Consider the following 21180-nt stretch of genomic DNA (forward strand, 5'->3'; position numbering starts at 1 on the left):
CGACCTCTCCGTGTGTGTGTGTGTGTGTGTGTGTGTGTGTTTGCTCGGGTTGGACATTTCCGCTTCAAACAGGAGATTCCTGTCCAACACAAATTGCATGTGATGCATCAATGCTTTGAAAGCATTGCAGAGCTGCAGTCTGTTATTTGCAGGACGTTCAGAATTGCGCAAGTTCCGAATTGAGTTTTCTTTCACTTCTTCTTGCACTTAAATTATTTAAAATCCCTGGAATGTTTAAATTGGCAAGACTTAAAGGGTTAGTTCACCCAAAAATGAAATTTCTGTCATTAATTACTCACCCTCATGTCGTTCCACACCTGTAAGACCTTCGTTCATCTTCAGAACACAAATTAAGATATTTTTGATGAAATCCGAGAGGTTTATGACTCGTCCAAAAACAGCAATATAATCAACACTTTCAAGGTCCAGAAAGGTACTAAAGACATCGTTAAAACAGTCGACGTGACTGCAGTGGTTCAACCTTAATGTTATAAACTAAACAAAAACTGGAGAAAGGGTGTTACGCAAGGCTCGAGTCTTGGCCCGCTTTCATTGATTGTTTGGGGTCCTGCGAGAAGATGAGCCACGGTTTTTCTCTTTCACCGCTAGCGTGCATCACGCTGCCATTTCCACGAGCTTTGTCTGACCTGATTGAAGGACTTTTCAGTGAACAAGCATTTGATTACACCGACTTTGATTACGCGGACTTTATTCAACAATATCTTCTGTTCTGTGTCATTCTCGTATGCTGTTTACATTCAGAGCTTCCAGGTTTCCACGTCTGAACGCCGACTCATTATTGGCCAAAGCTGTTCGTGTGATCAGCACGACGCACGCGTGTGATACCAACGCAGGAGCCGGCCAATAATGAGTCGGTGTTCTGACGTAGAACCTGGAAGCTCTGAACGTAAACAGCATACGAGAATGACGCAGAAGAGAAGATATTGTTGAATAAAGTCGTTATTCTTGTATTGTTTTTGCGCACAAAAAGTATTCTCGTCGCTTCATAACGTTAAGTTTGAACCACTGCAGTCACGTCGACTTTTTTAACGATGTCTTTAGTACCTTTAGAGTCATATACCTCTCGGATTTCATCAAAAATATCTTAATTTGTGTTCTGAAGATGAATGAAGGTCTTACGGGTGTGGAATGACATGAGGGTGAGTAATTAATGACAGAATTTTCATTTTTGGGTGAACTAACCCTTTAAAACACGTGCAAGTGATTTAACTTTCATGATGACGCCCATTCGGGCCAGTGATAAATAAGTTAAGTGTCCCGACCGTCTTTCATGCTGCCCAGTCCTTATTGTCGATCCCTGAATTATGAATTATTAAGTGTCTTTTAAGACAGTCAGATCCGACTGCACTGTTTCTCCTCACTTTTTGGCAAATTGAACCGACTCTATAACTTAGGGCTGCATGATTATGACAAAAATCATAATTGTGGATTATTCCCTTGAAATTGTAACTGCGATTATTAATTACGATTATCACAATTACATTTATAACCATTGTTTGAAGCAACTACATGCCATATTTTTATGTAAAAACAACAAACAAGCTGAAAACACTCTGTTTTTGTTATTGGTTTTCTGTAGCATTAAGCCTCAAATGTCAACTATACATTAGTTTGGTTTCTTCTTTAAATAAAAAAAAGTAAACATATGAGTGTAATAATAATTGGGGCTTTCACACCATGTTGTTTTAGGAACTAGCCACAAGGATGGTTCCCTGAGAACTAATGTTCCTATAAGGCCGTTTTCCTGGTTGCATTCGCACCGCCAGTAGGAACTCTGAAGTGACGTAAACTGTGCTTGTTGTTGTGACTTTTATTTTGACAATTACGATCTGTTAGTTTACGATCTGTTAGTTTACAATCTTTTTAACAGTCCTGTCTAATACAAAGAAAGTATACAGTATATAAAAAAGTATTAGCTTTTGCTGTGTGGTTGATGCTCAATGTCGCTAGCTGAGCAGAAATACGTATTCACGTTTCGCTTTGCTCCACTAAAAGTCGGGCTGGATTTTCTCCTCAGCGTAAGGTTCAGAGGTCCATCTATCACTGTTTTCCGTGTTTGTAGAGTTAGTTCGTGGAGTAAATATATAGGCTATGTACACAGCTTTTTAAAAATGGCTTATGTTGGTGTTTCACGTTTGTTCGACCAATCAGCGTACACTTACATCACTGGTAGTTCCTTTTGTGCTGGATTAGACCTTTTGCACTCTGAGGTAGTCGTGATTCGCCTCTCACAATGTCACATGCTCTAAACACACCTCTTAAGCACGCAGAATAATGTAAATGGATATTTTTTTTGTAATCGCGCCATTGAACGATTATGAAATTGTGGCATTCGTAATCACGATTAGAAATTCGATTAATCGTGCAGCCCTACTATAACTCCAGTCCAGACATAAGCAGCATGTTCGTCTCGTTTTTTTTTTTTTTTTTAATATGTTTGATGGGAACTAGTTTTCTCCTGTGCTTTATATCAAAAATAACACTCAGATACAACCCAAAGCTCTTAGTTATGATGAATTATATGTGATTTTCTTCATTTCCAGACTCATCATCCTCTGCACTTACTCATCTTTCTAATACATTATGCAATTTGCCTGATGCAATGTCCTTCTGACAGGAAAAAGATGAGGGTTTGTGAAGAATGTTTTCTGTAATTAGGTCAGTTCGATATACTGTTGGTTTAAAACATCGCTCACACAAAGGGGTTCCGAGATAACATATTGATTTTCAGCTAAACAAAAACTGGAGAAAGGGTGTTACGCAAGGCTCGAGTCTTGGCCCGCTTTCATTGATTGTTTGGGGTCCTGCGAGATGATGAGCCACGGTTTTTCCCTTTCACCGCTAGCGTGCATCACGCTGCCATTTTCATGAGCTTTGTCTGACCTGCTTGAAGGACTTTTCAGTGAACAAGCATTTGATTACGCCGACTTTGAATTTGCTTTGTGTGGCGTTAATGAATCCATGTAAAAGGGAGATTTGTGTATGCGAGAGAACCTCGTTCTCATAACCTACTTCTGGAAGTGTTTTGTGTGTTGTGCTCTAATCTGTTTATAGGTTTGCAACTGGATGGTTAGATTGTGGCAGACTTGTGACCCACATTATGACATAAAACCTAAGTCATGTAATTATGGGATTAAAAAGTCATAATTATGACATTTTATATTCAGTATTTTTATCGATTTGACTGCGAATGGGAACAAAACTTGAGATGAATAATTACACAATTGTCTTCTATAGAGCTGCTTTATAGCTGAATCGAATTTCTTTCATAATTGATGATTTTTTAAAACATTGACAGTGTTATTGAACTCAAATGAATAATGACACTATCGTCTTTTTTAGAGCTGATTTAGATTTGTCTCAAGTTTGCTTCATTGATTGTGTTATTTTCCTGTTTATTACTGTGAAGCTGCTTTGAAACAATCTGTGCAGTAAAGTTGACATGCTTTTTATCTCATAATCTCATAATTATGACTTAGTATCTCCTAATTTTAGACTTTACCATAATTATGACTTTTTATGTCATCTTGTGTGGTGGAAACGGGCTTCCATATATTAATAGTAATAATAATAATTATGTATATTTATTTTGCAATGATTGTTTTTATGTTTTCAAGGAGAACAAATGAGAAAAATGGTGGCTATAGGAAAAGAAATCCCAACTTTTCAATTAAAAGAGTTAATTGAATTATTGTCTGGCATCAACTGGAATTTTTTACAAAATTTAATTTCCTTAAATGCTTCATTATGATCTGTATCTGCCATGAAATATAAAAAAATATAACAATATAAAAAATATAAAAACTGACAAGCAGATTGGAGATGTGACCTAGAAATATGACTAGTAATAGATGGCCTTTGAGTGAACTCATTTGCTTTAAATGTTTTTTTGTCATCCTCTCATCAACCAAATAGGCCTGTAAGTTGGTCACCTGTTTGTAAATCATTTCTATAAAGACTTAAAATGCTCTTGTTCTCTCGTACAGTGGACCAGGCCGACCCGTACGCTCATGTCGCTGCTCTCCACTTCGATCAGATGCTGCAGAGGTTCGGATCGCCCATCATCATTCTCAACCTCGTCAAGGTGAGACTCCAAGTTCTTCCTCTGAGTTCTGATCCAGTCATCCATCTAATCTCTCGAGGGTGAATCTGACAGAAACACGTCCAGGTGACATTTCTATGGAAGCCCGTTTCCGCAACTAAATAAATAAATAAAAACAGTAATTTTAACCACTTTTTATCTCAGAATTCTGACTTTTTTCTCACAATTGTGAATTATAAAGTCAGAATTCTGATATATAAACTTGCAATTGCGTGATATAAAGTCACAATTCTGACTTTTTTCTCGCAATTCTGACTTTTTTTCTCAAAGTTGTGAGTTATAAAGTCAGAATTCTAAGATTCTGCGACTTTATATCTCAGAAGTGTGACTTTATATCACGCAATTGCGAGTTTATATCTCAGAATTGTGACTTTATATCACGCAGTTGCGAGTTTATATCTCAGAAGTGTGACTTTATATCACGCAGCTGCGAATTGTGAAATAAAAAGTCGCAATTACTGTTTTTATTTTTTTATTTAGTAGCTTTCATACATTTCACCTCAAAATCAGAAGGAAATTATCTTTTGCCTAAAGATAAACCACCAAAATGTCAATATTGACTGTAAAACATGTATTTGGCCAGCTCTTTATTTCCTTTTATCAGGACAAACCAGGCCCCAGGAAAACTTTTACAGTTCTTATCACACGTACAACTAAATAATAAAAATTAACTAAATACTTTGCATAAAGAAAATGAAGGTGTTTAGGACAATTACAGTTTTATTTTTTTTTTATATTGCATCATACCGCCTTAACTTATTCCCATGAAGTATTTTGTTGGCCTGTCACGTTATATTGCGAACGCCGTTTTCATGCGTATTTTCATGTACGCTACTGTTTAAAGATTTGGGGTTGGTATGTTTTTAAAATGTTTTTCAAAGAAGTCTCTTCTGCTCAACAAGGCTGCATTTATTTGATCAAAAATACACTAAAAATTTTGAAATATTTTTACAATATAAAATATCTGTTTTTATGTGAATATATAGTAAAGTGTAATTTATTCCTGTGATGCAAAGCTGAATTTTCAGCATCATTACTCCAGTCTTCAGTGTCACATGATCCTTCAGAAATCATTCTAATATGATGATTTGCTGCTCAAGAAACATTTCTGATTATTGTCAATGTTAAAAACAGTCATATTTTTTGTAAAAACCCTGATACATTTTATTTTTCATTATTATTTGATGAATAGAAAGTTTAAAAATACAGCATTTATTTGAAATATAATCTTTTATAACATTATAAATGTCTTTACTGACACTTTTGGTCTATGTAATGCATCATTGCTGACTGAAAATATTAATTTCTTAAAAAAAAAAAAAAAAAAAGAAAAAAAAATCTTACTGACCCCAAGCTTTTGTGCTTCACATGAACACTTTTATCTAATGCACTTACTATAAATACACCACTGACCGCACACATGAAGAAATGCACATGCACACTTCTGTTAACAAACAAAAGCCTGATGTTTTTGCTGTCCATATTTCCCGTCTCGCTCACGTTGGCTGTCAGGAGATACAACAGAACAAAGACCCAAACCACCTCAGTCCATTGTGAACCAGCCATGTGATGTCCGTGTGAAGGCGGCGTGCCAAAAAAGGATCTGTACAGGCAGAATTTAACACAAAGTTGTGCCTAACATGTTTAAAACACATGTGTGTTTGTGGCTTTGTTTCAGAGTGTGTGTCACTGTATATTCTCCGTCCAGATAAAAGCATGTGACAAAAGATCCTTAATGAGCCAAATGAGGCGCATTACATGCTAAGAATGCAGTCTAATTAACTCCACACACTCATTTAGCCTGCCGGACCATGTGGTCGTCACACGTGTGTGTGTCAAACACACTGTAAAATGTGTGTTTGTGTGAGTGCATTGAGCTCCAGCTCAAACTGTGTGTGTGTGTTTTCCGCTGGCCTCCAGTAGAGAGTGTGTGTTGATGTGGGAGGCAGACGGCATTGTGGGCCGCAGGAGGAATCGGACAACCGCAGAACGATTTCTAAGAACGCTGGAGTCGTTTAACAGCACGTGCAAATGTGGCCCAAGGATTGAGCGCGTAAACCGTGGTGGATCACGTGTGTTTCTTCCCGCCGGCGTGTGTGGCGGACAGATAATGTCTTACTAGTCGTCTTCTTGGATTAGTCATTGTTCCCTATCGAGAAGCAGAAGGACGTTAGGTTTGAGTCATCGTCCACAACATGTCTACATCCACATCATCTGCTTGGCTGATCATCTCTGATGTTCTCCAGAGATGCAAAATACTGAGTTTATTTACCCTGTAAAGCCTGACATATGAAATAATAGTCAGAATTTTCAGTTTATTGAAACATTAGACAATTTTTTTATGGCTCATGTAGTCTGATATAGTGAGAATATGAAGGAAAAAAACAGCCCAAACTGAACCAAAATATGCAATTTATATGGACAAAAAGTAAGGTAATGCAAATCAATGAGATCTTTATAATAGATACTGACATAAAATGCATATAAATATCAAAATCTGCCAATAATAAGTCTTAGTAAGATGATATTTAAGTTTTCTGATCGAAGCTCTGTAGTTTTAAAACATATAATGCAATACAATGATGATTGAGAGATGAACAAATAAACCTTCCTCAAAAGATGATGATCATATTTGATACTCATGATTTTTATAATAAATGATGTCTGGATAATCAAGTAAACGGTAGCTGAAATATTACTAACAATGTCAAAGTTATTCTTACGTTTACTTGATAAAATCAGTGCGGATTTGACCGCAGAAAGACACGTGAAGCACGAGCTGAAGGAGGACGTTTGTACAATTATACTGAAAGGCTTTTACTTGAGTCTAAACTGTCAATCAGACGACAGAAGATTGCATGTGAAAGGCTTTTCAGCAACGTTTTCACCATTTACAGGCCTTCAAAAGGTGCTTATGAAATATGATACAGTAGGATTTATAGGGTAATACGCTTTAATATATTATGTGTTTTATTAGACAGAAAACTGTCGTTCAACACGGTTGGTCTTATTGTTTGAATGTTTTTACCATGCCTCAGAGACAACACTGTTTTGTTAAGTGGCTGACATAGCAAAATCAGAAAGAGCTTTATTTGTAGTAACAGTAATACAATATAGTGTAGTAACTGCCATACAATATATTTTCAAATTAATTGCATGCCATTTAGCAACACAAGTCATCTAGCTTTTATTAATATGACATTCTAATAATCTTACTGCAATGTGCAACGTTATAACATAACTTTCAACACACTTAAAGGGTTAGTTCACCCAAAAATGAAAATTCTGTCATTAATTACTCACCCTCATGTCGTTTCACACCCGTAAGACCTTCGTTCATCTTCAGAACACAAATTAAGATATTTTTGATAAAATCCGATGGCTCAGTGAGGCCTGCATTGACAGCAAGATAATTAACACTTTCAATGCCCAGAAAGACGTATTTAAAACGGTTCATGTGTCTACAGTGGTTCAACCTTAATGTTATGAAGCGCTGAGAATACTTTTTGTGCGCCAAAAAAAACAAAATAACGACTTTATTCAACAATATCTTGTGACGGGCGATTTCAAAACACTGCTTCATGAAGCTTTACGAATCTTTTGTTTCGAATCAGTGGTTCGGAGCGTGTATCAAACTGCCAAAGTCACATGATTTCAGTAAACGAGGCTTCGTTACGTCATAAGTGTTTCGAAATTTCAATGGTTCACCACTGGGGGCCGTGACTTTGGCAGTTTGATACACGCTCCGAACCGCTGATTCAAAACAAAAGATTTGTAAAGCTTCGAAGCTTCATGAAGCAGAGTTTTGAAATAACATTAAGGTTGAACCACTGTAGTCACATGAACTGTTTTAAATATGTCTTTAGTAGCTTTCTGGGCATTGAAAGTGTAAATTATCTTGCTGTCAATGGAGGCCTCACTGAGCCATCAGATTTTATCAAAAATCTCTTAATTTGTGTTCTGAAGATGAACGAAGGTCTTACAGGTGTGGAACGACATGAGGGTGAGTGATTAATGACAGAATTTTCATGCTTCATACCACAGTAACGTTAATAAAACTTTAATACATTAGCTCATCCATGATTTTTACCTGAGTCCCGTCAGATTGCTTTCCATCGCTGTGGAGGATGACAACTCCCATGATTCCATGCTCATTCACAGTGTTATCAAACTATGCCTACACTAAAAAATGACTGTAGAAAAGCGAAACAAATTTACACAGTAAAATACCGTTTTCCATTGAAACAGTGATATGCCATAAAAACAACACATTCTGGGTAATATTTGTCATTTTAAGAAAAGAGGCCTATAGGCTACTTTCTCAAAAAACGATATTACCCAGAGTGCATTGTAATATACAGAAGTAATATACTGTAAAAACAATGCATTCTGGGTAATATTTGTCATTTTCGAGAAAGTAGCCTATAGGTTACTTTTTCAAAAACGACTAATAATATTACCCAGAATGCACTGTTTTTACGATATATTACTGTTTCATTGGAAAATGGTATTTTGCTGTGTAAATTTGTTTCGGTTTTTTAGTTATTTTTAGTGTATGTTATTGTTTTGAATAAGCGACTTCTAGCGGCAAAACTTACATACTGTGCCTTTAAGCATTACATTTTTAAGTAGAAAGATTGAAATAATAGTATTTTAATGTAAAACTTACTAATGTTGTATTTATAACTTTGAAAAATCATTTTTTCCCCAGTATAAATGTAAACATTGAGAGTATTTGCAAATTGTCTGTTGTTCCCAAAGGTTTGCTGTTGTTTTGTTTGACACTAATTTACTACGTGTTGTTTGTCAACCAGAAACTGCTATTGCAGGACTAACGAGCAGATTTTGAGTTTAAAATGTTGGAATCAGTGTAATAATTGTTGGTTTGGTGATTTTGATTTTGTCAGAAACGAGAGAAGAGGAAGCATGAGAAGATACTGAGTGAGGAGCTTTACCCCGCCATCACAAACCTCAACCAGTTTCTCCCGCCGGAGCACGGCATCGAGTACATCGCCTGGGACATGGCCCGATACACCAAGAGGTGCGTAAGATTGTCAGACAGTCATTGCATATCTGGAACTGATATAAAGTATGAATCCGTTCAAAAGTTTTGAGTCTGTAAGATCTCTTCTGCTCACCAAGGCTGCATTTATTTGATCAAAAATACAGTAAAAATTCTGAAAATTATTACAATTTAAAAGAATTGTTTTCTATGTGAATATATAGTAAAGTATAATTTATTCCTGTGATTAGAGCTGAATTTTCAGCATCATTACTCCAGTCTTCAGTGTCACATGATCCTTCAGAAATCATTCTATTATGATGATTTTCTGCTCAAGAAACATTTATGATTATTTACTTGTTAAAAGTAGACAAGTAGTTTGACGAGATGTTTGTTCTTTCCTGTGCAGTAAACTGTGTAACGTGTTGGACCGTCTCAGTATGATCGCTGAGAATGTGGTGAAGAGGACGGGCTTCTTCGTTAATCGACCCGACTTCTATTGCCACACGTTACGTCCTGATGAAAGGTAAATGTTTAACGTGAGAATAATAAATAATTTTATATATATATATATATATATATAATATTTTAATATATTTTTGTTAAATATATACATGCATGTGTGTGTAATTATATGTACATAATAAATATACACAGTACACATGCATATATTATGTAAACATAAACTTTTTTTTTTGGGTGCAATTAATCGCGATTATTCATTTGACAGCACTAATATTTTCATAAATATTTGTAACCAAAGTTTAAATTGAATTATTATATTTGCAGATTCCTTGTTGCATCTGAAACTGGTTGTTTGTCGTGTGTTTTAATGCATTATACTTTATAAAGTTGTAACAATGAATAGATTATAATGTACTATAACTGTGGTTACAATTATTCATGAGATCATAAAATGCATTATAAGGCATAATTAATGCGTTAAAATACATCTATAATGCATAATATATAAAGGCTTTAAGTACTGAAATATCTAAAAATTCTTAAATCAAGATACAAGATTTACTTGAACAGCAAAAGACTGAAGATATTGTCTTGTTTTCTGAAAAAAAAAAGATCAAAATGAAGCGTTTGTATGTAAGTATGTATCTTGATTTAAGAAGGTTTAGATATTTGTGTTAGAAAATGAGACAAAAATACTAAGAATATAATTTTTTTGCAGTGCAATGTTGTTTATGTATGTAATAACGAATGTCAGACACATTTAAATTCACTTAAATTCTGATGAAGTTTTATCACTGCTGTCAGTCAGTCAATCAGTCAGTCAGTCAGTCAGCCAATCAGTCAGCCAATCAATCAATGAAAGAGGGAGGAATATCAATCAGCCAATCGATCAGTCAGTCAATCAATCAATCAATCAATCAATCAATCAATCAGCCAATCAATCATCCAGTCAGTCAGTCATTCAATCAGTCAATCAGTCAATCAGTCAGTCAATGAAAGAGGGAGGAATATCAATCAGCCAATCAGTAAAAGAGGGAGGAATATCAATCGGCCAATCAGTCAGTCAGTCAGTCAGTCAATCAGTCAGTCAGCCAATCAATCAGCCAATCAATCAGCCAATCAATCAGTCAGTCAGTCAGTCAGCCAATCAATCAATCAGTCAATGAAAGAGGGAGGAATATCAATCAGCCAATCAATCAGCCAATCATTCAATCAATCAGCCAATTGATCAGTCAGTCAGTCAGTCAATCAATCAATCAGGCAATCAATCATCCAGTCAGTCAGTCATTCAATCAGTCAATCAGTCAGTCAATGAAAGAGGGAGGAATATCAATCAGCCAATCAATAAAAGAGGGAGGAATATCAATCGGCCAATCAATCAGTCAGTCAATCAGTCAGTCAATCAGTCAGTCAGTCAGTCAGTCAATCAGTCAGTCAGCCAATCAATCAGCCAATCAATCAGTCAGTCAGTCAGCCAATCAATCAATCAGTCAATGAAAGAGGGAGGAATATCAATCAGCCAATCAATAAAAGAGGGAGGAATATCAATCGGCCAATCAATCAGTCAGTCAATCAGTCAGTCAATCAGTCAGTCAGTCAGTCAGTCAGTCAGCCAATCAATCAGCCAATCAATCAGTCAGTCAGTCAGCCAATCAATCAATCAGTCAATGAAAGAGGGAGGAATATCAATCAGCCAATCAATCAGCCAATCATTCAATCAATCAGCCAATTGATCAGTCAGTCAGTCAGTCAATCAAGCAATCAGCCAATCAATCAATCAGTCAATGAAAGAGGGAGGAATATCAATCAGCCAATCAATCAGTCAGTCAATAAATCAGCCAATCAATCAGTCAGTCAATAAATCAGCCAATCAATCAATCAATCAATCAATCAGTCAGTCGATCAGCCAATCAGCCAATCAATCAGCCAATCAGTCAGTCAATCAATCAATCAATCAGTCAATGAAAGAGGGAGGAATAGCATAATGGATCATAGAGACTCCACTAAAATGACTAATAAACCAAACCAATGGACTGCAGTGGTTTCTATTTTAAAGTTACTGAAAACAGTATGAATCCAGATGAACTCCATAATGGCAGAATATGTGTGCAGAGCTTCAAAACGCTATTTCTGTCCTTCTCAAAAGAGCTCGGAAAGCTAGCGACCTCCCGTCTGAGTCACAGCTAAAGTAAATGGCAGCACTTTTGTTGTTTTCCAGCACTTGTTGCTGTAAAACTGCTGATGGTCCACGTGCTGAAGCACTGATTCGTTTTCAAAACAACACAGCTGCCGTGTTACACATGAGGTGAAGGTTTGAGCCGAGCAGCAGGTCTAATGGACCGTTTGCATCAAAAGACTCTTATCAAACTGTTTTTTGTTGTTCAGGTGGCGAGATCTCGGAGGGAAGGTCACACCCAATGGCAGGTTACAGGTATGTCAACAGTCGCTGGTCCAAAGTTTTTACTCTCAACATCAAAACTGCTGCATATTGGTTCATAATCTGCTCAAGAACTCCACAGCAACTACATAAATTTATCCACTAACCATTCAGAAACGTCCAGTTTCATTCTAAAAGTTGTAACTTCTTCCTGAGTCTCTCCATCAGTGTCGACTCCGGTTTGAACAATGTAAGGCTGAACACCGTTCGTCATTTTGGCTGCGTGAGATTCTCCAGCTTTGTTGTTGTTGAGCGACCGAAGCGCGAGCTGTTAAAGCTCCGCCCTCTTCTGGAAAGGGGGCCGGGAGCAGCAGCTCATTTGCATTTAAAGGGACACACACAAAAACGGCGTGTTTTTGCTCACACCCAAATAGGGGCAAATTTGACAAGCTCTAATAAATGATCTGTGGGGGATTTTGAGCTGAAACTTCACAGACACATTCTGGAGACACCAGAGACTTATATTACATCTTGTACATTATAGGTCCCCTTTAATATTGGCCAAATATTTATTTCAAATGTCCACTTAATGTTTAATAATTGGCCTCTTCGTTACGATAGAAATGCTACAGCCACTGTAATTTCTTGAACAAGAACATATAGACATCAAAAACTCAGATCGATCATTTAAACTTTTATTTTGAAATCGTGATGAACAGAACCGACGTTTTAATATTGCAAGATCTTGTCTTACCCCTAGTCTTTATATATTTATAAAATATAAGAACTTATTTAAAAACACTTTTAAAACTTGTCTTAAGAGATATCTGCTTAGTGAAGCCTTTGATCAAGATTCACTTCTGCTTTTTCTTTTATGTATTTCAATTCTATTTTTAAACATGCTTTTTTTATCATTATTTAAAAAAAAAAAAATTTAGGTGTAGATTCATTAAAAGTGGTAATTTGGTAACATGCAGGAATATCTGTCTAAACTATTCTAAAATTCAGCAAATTATTCTTTATCATTTTATATATTCCATTGCTTGTTTCCTTTGTTTTGAAGTATTTATAAAACAAAAAAATAGTATTTAATGCCTTTTTAAATTTTTTTATTTTATTTTATTAACATTTTTAATTTAAAAACGATTAATCTAACTTTTAACATTTTTATTCATCTTTTTATATTTTATTTTCTTTTTATATATTCTGCTCACCAAGGCTGCATTTATTTGATCGAAAATACGGTAAAAATTGTGAAATATTTTTACAATTTAAAATAACTGTTTTATATTTTAATACATGTTAAAGTGTAATTTATTCCTGTGATCAAAGCTGAATTTTCAGCATCATTACTCCAGTCTTCAGTGTCACATGATCCTTCAGAAATCATTCTAATATGATGATTTTCTGCTCAAGAAACTTTCTTGATTATTATCGATGTTGAAAACGAATGATTGTGTGTAATTTTGACAGACGGGGGTTTTGAGGACGAACTGTGTGGACTGTCTGGACCGAACCAACACCGCCCAGTTCATGGTGGGTAAATGCGCTCTGGCGTACCAGCTCTACGCGCTCGGGATGATCGACAAACCCAAGCTTCAGTTTGATACGGACTGTGTCAGGTACCTGTGCAAACCAACATTACACTAGTCAGCCAGGTATTGACATCATATTGATGATATTCGTGGTGTGCGTGCAGATTATTTGAGGAGCTGTACGAGGACCACGGCGACACGCTGTCTTTACAGTACGGAGGATCTCAGCTGGTTCACCGAGTGAAGACGTACCGTAAGATCGCGCCCTGGACGCAGCACTCCAAAGACATCATGCAGACGCTCTCGCGCTACTATAGCAATGCATTCTCAGGTAAACAACTCAACACCTGAATGGTAATACCACTGTACTTTCATCTATAGAGGGTATGTCAGCTTCGACCGTTATGACTGCGGTTACGCCCACTGAGTGGCAAAAGACTGAGTGGCAGCATTGATTTTCAGTGTGAATGCCGCGAAAAACACACAAAACGCATCCAAAACGGGAAAGAGCTTTGCGACTGACTGTACAAACAGCTTTGACACAAAATCTGAGGTATATTTTTACAGACTGCTGAAAGCTACAGAAAAAGGAGCAAATAGGTCGCTGCAATTCACAGAAACAGCTGAACTCCAGGCAAAGAAACATGTTTTGCAGTTATCATTTTGTGTCAAAATGTTGGATTTTGGCGTAAAATCATACCCTATATATTGTATTGTTATATATTGTGTTGACAACTCATCAATTTAATATTTACCATCTTATATTCTGCATAATTGTGTGTTTTTAAATAAACACTACACAAGTTTTAGGGCTGGACGATATGACGAAATTTATAACATTGATATAAGTGATTAAGACCTACCTATATTGTAGTTATATAAAGCGTTCACAGTCAGATTTGCTTTATGTATTTCCCTGGCGTCAAAATCAGGCACATATAAATGTCAGGAAACACGATTCCTGGCTGCATGTCAATAACCATGGATTAGGTTTCTTTGACATGTCATAAGGAACACTTTCGAGCCCAACCTTTACTGTAATTGTTTGTTTTACTCGCGTTTTCGCAGTTTCCTCTATTAAATCCAGTCATGCAGCAGGTTCTTTTGCCACTCAGTCCAGCTGAGGGAGTGCGTTCCGGCGGGAAAGTGACATCTATGCATACCCTCTATATCATGTTACGGGCTGAATACCATTTTTCCACATTCCCATCTATATAAATGTGTATATTGTGTAATATGTTAATGTGTCACGTTTCATAAGTTAATGATGGTCTAGAGAGAGAGAGAGAGAGAGAGACATGTTTGAGCCATTATATCCTCCTCCCACATTCTCTCATTCTCTCCCTCATTAATTATTCATATCTGCCTTTGTGTATAATTATTACATTTTTTCGCCGTAGAAACGGCCGCTCTCTCTGTGCACAGAGCCAAATCAATCACAAACGTGCTTATGCACCGCATGCGGTAACTTACTGTCTTTTTAACCACATCAGCAAGTTTTGCCGTACAATAACTGATTGTCTGAAATCACTTTGCAGTTGAATAACATTGTTTGGGGGATAAATGGTAAACCGGCTGATCCTTCGTGGATTTTTCCATGTTTATTTTGTCCGGTTTCATCATGGCTTTTGCTGTAATTTCCTGACAAGATTGTCTCTATTATTTGTGAGTTCCCATGGTTATGGCGTCTGCATAGCAACAACCCAGTTCTAATTTCAGTGGTTACAGAGTCTCCAGGTGACGCTCCAAACTTTAATCCCACTGGTTCATGTTAAATATTATTGGGACTTCAGTAGGTCACATTGTTCTGTTTCCCGTAATACTGCATTTGAACATTCTCAGCGTCATCGCTTCCTCTCGGGAGTTGCACTTGCGCACACAAAAGCGAACATCGTAGTTTAAGCAGAGTTAATTGCTTCATGTTCTCATAATAATGTTAATGTTATGATTTTAGGATATGAGTGAAATCTAATGTAACCCTGAAAAGTGCTGTAATTGCCGTTTGGCTAATTGGCGAAGGCGACACATTCCAATCAAGTGCTGTAATTATATTGCACCCGTGTGTATGGCTTCACTGCTAACGGCGCTGTGTGTTTTATAAACAAACATGGAGAATCTGGGGAGTGTGTGTGTGTGTGTGTGTGTGTGTAAAGGCTTTAGTCGCCGTCTTGGGTGAAACTGGTCTGAAAATAATTGTCAATCAATTTTAAATAATATAAAATTTGTAATATTATTTTGTTTATATTTTTTAATATAATATAAATTATTATATTATATTACTATTAATTATATTTTTTATATAATATCAATCATTTTTTTTATATATATATCATTTATACCTAAATGTATTTAATATGCATATATATTTTTATTTATACACATATAAACACGGTGACGTGAATATCGTTAATCATCTCCTATCAAGGCCACATATCGCCGGCGGTACACCATCCCCTGCGAAAAATTTAATAATCAAATTACTAAGCAACCACTGAGAGGAATAACACAAATAGGTATAATTTTAAAGCTTAATAAATCAGCTTTTTAATGCATCTAACCATTTTGACAGGAATATAACGAGTGCTAAGTAGTCCCTCTAAACCGGCGTGTACCGCCCGCAGTCGCCACCTAGCTACGAAATAAAATTAATAATCATATTTTTCAAAACTACTGCCTTAAACAGTGAAAAATAGATGTCATTTGAAAGCTTAGAGTCTGAAATTTACAATAAATGTAGCCAGTTTGATTAACTCCTAAATAGGGCGGAGTTATTTGCTGATTAAAAAAAAAACATAATTTATTAAATACTTTTTTGTACTATGTACTGTAATGTGTCGAAAACATCATATGGCTCAGATAGTCATGTGTCATATGTCATTTGAAAGGTCTCACAGAGTAGAATATAACAAGCATAATTGTTTTGGGCTTTGACTAAACTTAAGAGAGTTTTTGTATGTGAAGCCCTGCAAAACCTAAATGTAAATAATATACGGATGCGGCATTTACGTCACGTTTTCACTCGTAACTTCATGAAACATACTCCGATTGTGGAAAATGGCACAAGATTATGTACAGCAGATTCTCACGATTAAAATGAGTACAAACAACAATATAATCAAATGCGTCGATCACGAGATATTCCTCACGGAGTTACGACATAACACCCCACAGGCGCTAACTAAAAACAAATATGTAGCTTTTACGTGAGATTTTTCGCTTATAACTTTAAAAAACATGCACAGATTTTAAAAAATGGCACATTATTACTTGCAGTGGATGCTCGCGATTAAAAGGGATACTCGTCGATCAAAGGATAGTCCTCATGGAGGAACGATTTTAAAAATGCCCATTAGGGGGCGACAAAGGCTAAACAAAAAGGCTACTTTGGTTCCATATGCTGTAACGTTTGATTACTTTATGTGATCACCACAAAATTTGATCCAGATGCAGCTCACATGTAGGGGAACTTCACCAAAAAAGAGTTATCCTGAGTTATTGCATATCAAATAAGATATGTAAAATTATATATATTTTTTGTCTTTTATCAGCAGGTTCTCAGCATGAGAATTTAACACTTCTTTAACACTCCAACTGTGCACTACAGCAGCTGTAACTGGTTTAAAATGATACGTTTTTTGGCTTTTTTGAGCAGACTTATGCAATATAATCAAAACGCTTCGCCTGTCAGGTGCTTGACAAGTCCAGAGAGACACGTTGATAATGTTGCAGACACGAACCGAGAAAATGTTATTGAAAGGAAAGGATAAGTAGTTCATTTCTCATGTGATGTCTCTTGTCATTATAACCCGGACACCTTCACCTGCTCTCTGCATGTCATTTACAGACAAAATGGATGTTATTGAGACATTTAACAGCCTCCTTTTCTCTTGTCTGTGAATAGAGGACACCGCGACATCATCTGATTATTATAATTATGATTATTATGGTAATTTTTTTTGTTTTAATTTGTTGTTTTAATTATAAAATTTTAATTGTTTTGTTTAAATTTAAAGAATATTATATAATATTATACTATTTTTATTTATATTAATAAAAAAAAATATATATATATATATATATATGTATGTGTGTGTGTGTGTGTGTGTGTGTAAATATTGCACAGGTGTTTAACATTAATTATTATTATTTTTTTTTTTAAATTCTGAATGATTCATAACATCTAAACCTTAACATATTTTAAATAATAAACAAATAAAGAAACTATACTTTTTATTAATATTTTGAATTAGTTGTTATTTTTATATTTTAGTAAAAGTTTTAGTAATTTAGTTTTGAGTTTGTTTTTGCCATTTTTATTTATTTATTTATTTATTTATTTAAATGTTTATATTCTTTCTACTCTCTATTTTTATATTCTTTGTTTAAATTTAAAAATATTTTATAATATTATACTATTTTTATTTATATTAATAAAAAAAAAAAAATATATATATATATATATATATTGCACAGGTCTTTAACATTAATTTACTTTTTATTTTTTATATTCTGAATGATTCATAACATCTATACGGTAACATATAATAAATAAGTCATATCTCAATTTATGTATACACACACACACACTTTTAAAAAAAACTATAGTGTTTTGGCAACTAGATGAAAAAAAATAGATATATTTGTATTATTTAACAATATACTATTTTTTGGTAATATTAAATATTTTTTAAATATTCTTTAAATGTTAAAACTGTTACCCTATAAATTATTAATGATTCATAACATCTAAACATTTTAAATAATTAACAAATAAATCTAAATTATTATAATCTAAATAAATTTTTTATAATATTGTAATATCATTGAGAAACTATAGTTTTTATTAATATTTTGAATTAGTTTTATATATATATATATATATATATATTTTTTTTTTTTTTTTTTCCATTTTCATTTTAGTAAAAGTTTTAGCAATTTAGTTTTAAGTGTGTTTTTCCATTTATATATAGTTTTTTAACATTTAGTTTATATTTAGTTATTAGTTTATTTGCAGCCTTGGCAACTATCTGATTTATTTTATTTTTTTAAGTTTTTGTATATTTCATTTTATTTCAGTTAACATTTATCTAACGAAAATGTTTTTTATGGTTTTAGTTTTAGTTATCATAATTTACCCTCTTATAGCTCTTAATAATAATTTATGCCTAAAGTTATTTTTCTACAACTAATTAAAAAGACTCTGAGCTTTATGATTAAAAATGTTACACTGCAAAAGGGTATTTTTGTCTTGATTTCTAGTACAAATATCTAAAAATTTTACTTGAGATCAAATTGATCTCAAGAATTTCCCTTCGAATTGAGTTTTTCTCACCCCGTTCTTGTTTTAACGAGTCAGAAATCAAGACTTCTTATCTCATGTAATTTCTCATTTCCAGTGAATGTATCTTGATTAAAGAATGTTTAGATATTTGTACTGGAAAACAGAAACACTGAGGAAGAACAGCATGTTTCTTTGGGTTTGACGTCCATTGTGTTTTGCTCAGCTGATGGTCTCTTCTCCACCTGTTTTAGACGATCTTCAGACTCTCTCTGCTTTTCCCTTTATTTTCTCTTTGCTGTATTTTTAGCATCCTCTCATTCAAGGGCTCATTTAAACTGCTTATAAGTTCTCCTGAAATGATTCATCGTCGCACACATGCTGTTCTTCAAGACACTGATGTTATATTTAAAGATTACGAGGGTTGTGTTTTGCTGTTTTTCACCGCAAAGTCAAGAGAAAAATGAAATTGCATTACAAAACGAAGCCTATTTTAGCACCATTAATACTAATAAAGATTGATATAATGTCAATGAAAATGTGAAATCTTTTGAATCGTGAGATTTTGAACACACTGTAGTATCATCAGGCGTTTCCATGTGATGTTTTCTGGGTGAACGACGCTCGTCTTGGTTCTCGTCTCAGCTTTATTTAATTAGAAAGATGCTGAAATGGCCTTGAGGGATAACGAGGAACGAGTCTAATTGCGCTCAGTGCTTGTCGATTAACTCTTCGTTTCAGCGGGCCGCAGCACATGGACAAACTGTGATCACACTTTTATTCTGAAAATAAAGTCTTGGCAGCTGAAAACACTTTTGCATCTGATTGTTTTACTTTTGTTGGTCTCATTGGTGATTTCCAGTCTCTCAACTACTGTTTTAATGTTTTTTTTTTAAATTGGCATCACAAAAATGGTTCATGTTGCTGAAACGTTTGTATTTTGGCTGCGTGCAATTATGATTAAAGGACAAAAATAATTAATATAAAGTAAAACAGCACTTTTCCAAATGAGTAGTTTTTATATAAAATAAAATAAAATAATATTAAATACAATTTAAAAAAAAATACAGTTAATTAAAATACATAATAAAATAAAATACAATATAATAAATTAAAATAAAAAATAAAATTAACAAAAAAATTAAATAAAATACAAGAATTTACTAATAAGTATGTATGTAAAAATATTTGCTTTGGTTAATGTAACTGTAAAATAATATTAATAAAATTATACGTTAATTAATATGAAGTAAAGCTGCACTTTTCCAAACAAGTAAATAAAATACAGTTAAATAAAAAAAATGAACAAAATATCAAATAAATAATTCAATAAAATAAAAGTATTTAGTAATATATATGTATGTAATAATATTCGCTTTGGTTAAAATGTTTGACAAATGGTTAAATATATTGTAAATGTAAAATAATAATAATAATCATAATAAAATTATATTAAATAACATTATAGAATAAAATAAAATACATTTAAATAAAATAAATAATAAAATAAAATATAGTTAAATAAATTTTAGTTAAAACGTGTGCTAAATGGTGAAATATAATATAATAATAATAATAATAATAATAAATTATATTAAATAACAATATAGAATTAATAAAATAAAATTAAATAAATTTGTTAAAACATCTGCCAAATGGATAAATGTAAAAAATAATATTGAATACGATTATAAAATAAATATATTACAATTAAAAAAAAAATGAAAAAATGATAAAATATAAAATACATAAACAAAATATAAAATAAATAATTTTATATATATAACTTATTTATTGTAATATAAAAAATATATTGAATGTAGTAAAATTGACTTTGGTTAAAATGTCTGCCTAATGAAATGCAATTGTAAAATAATGATAATAATAATAATAAAATTATATTAAATAACATTATAGAATAAATAAAGCACAATTAAGTAAAAAAATAAAATACACTTTAGGTTAAAACATAAATATAAATATGAAATCAAATCAAACAGAAGATCATGACGCTAGGGTCAAGGTCATGGGTTCGAATCCCAGGTAATACTTAATAAAATATATACCTTGAATGCAATGGATAGTAAAGTAAAAGTGAAGTAAAACAAAATAAAATGCAGCTTAAACTAAGATTTGTCTCAGAGAAGATTTATTTATTATTAATGTGATGTGATGTGTTTGTCTCTCTCAGATGCAGACCGACAGGACGCTATAAACCTGTTCCTGCAGGTCTTCCAGCCGTCCGAATCGAAGCCTCACCTCTGGGAACTGCCCACAGACTTCTACCTTCACCACAGTAACACCATGAGCCTCCCGCTCCAGCGACACAGGTTCTCTACGCTCTACTGCTTACTTCTGTATCTGACTGAGATTTCATGGTGGAAATTATAAGTAAGATCA

At 33.9% G+C, this 21180-nt stretch overlaps 1 protein-coding gene across 1 annotated transcript in view; it reads left to right on the top strand.

Moving 5' to 3' along the window:
• The window catches only part of LOC127501916 (polyphosphoinositide phosphatase-like), a 70816-nt gene that overhangs the window by 23063 nt on the left and 26573 nt on the right, over nt 1–21180 (top strand). The window contains exons 11-17 of the mRNA XM_051874240.1: nt 4008–4105; nt 9031–9164; nt 9535–9651; nt 11976–12021; nt 13441–13589; nt 13667–13833; nt 20972–21110. Of these exons, the coding sequence (XP_051730200.1) occupies nt 4008–4105; nt 9031–9164; nt 9535–9651; nt 11976–12021; nt 13441–13589; nt 13667–13833; nt 20972–21110 (850 nt within the window). The remainder of the gene's footprint in view (nt 1–4007; nt 4106–9030; nt 9165–9534; nt 9652–11975; nt 12022–13440; nt 13590–13666; nt 13834–20971; nt 21111–21180) is intronic.

Source organism: Ctenopharyngodon idella, chromosome 20 (assembly GCF_019924925.1).
Source record: "Ctenopharyngodon idella isolate HZGC_01 chromosome 20, HZGC01, whole genome shotgun sequence".
NCBI lineage: Eukaryota > Metazoa > Chordata > Actinopteri > Cypriniformes > Xenocyprididae > Ctenopharyngodon > Ctenopharyngodon idella.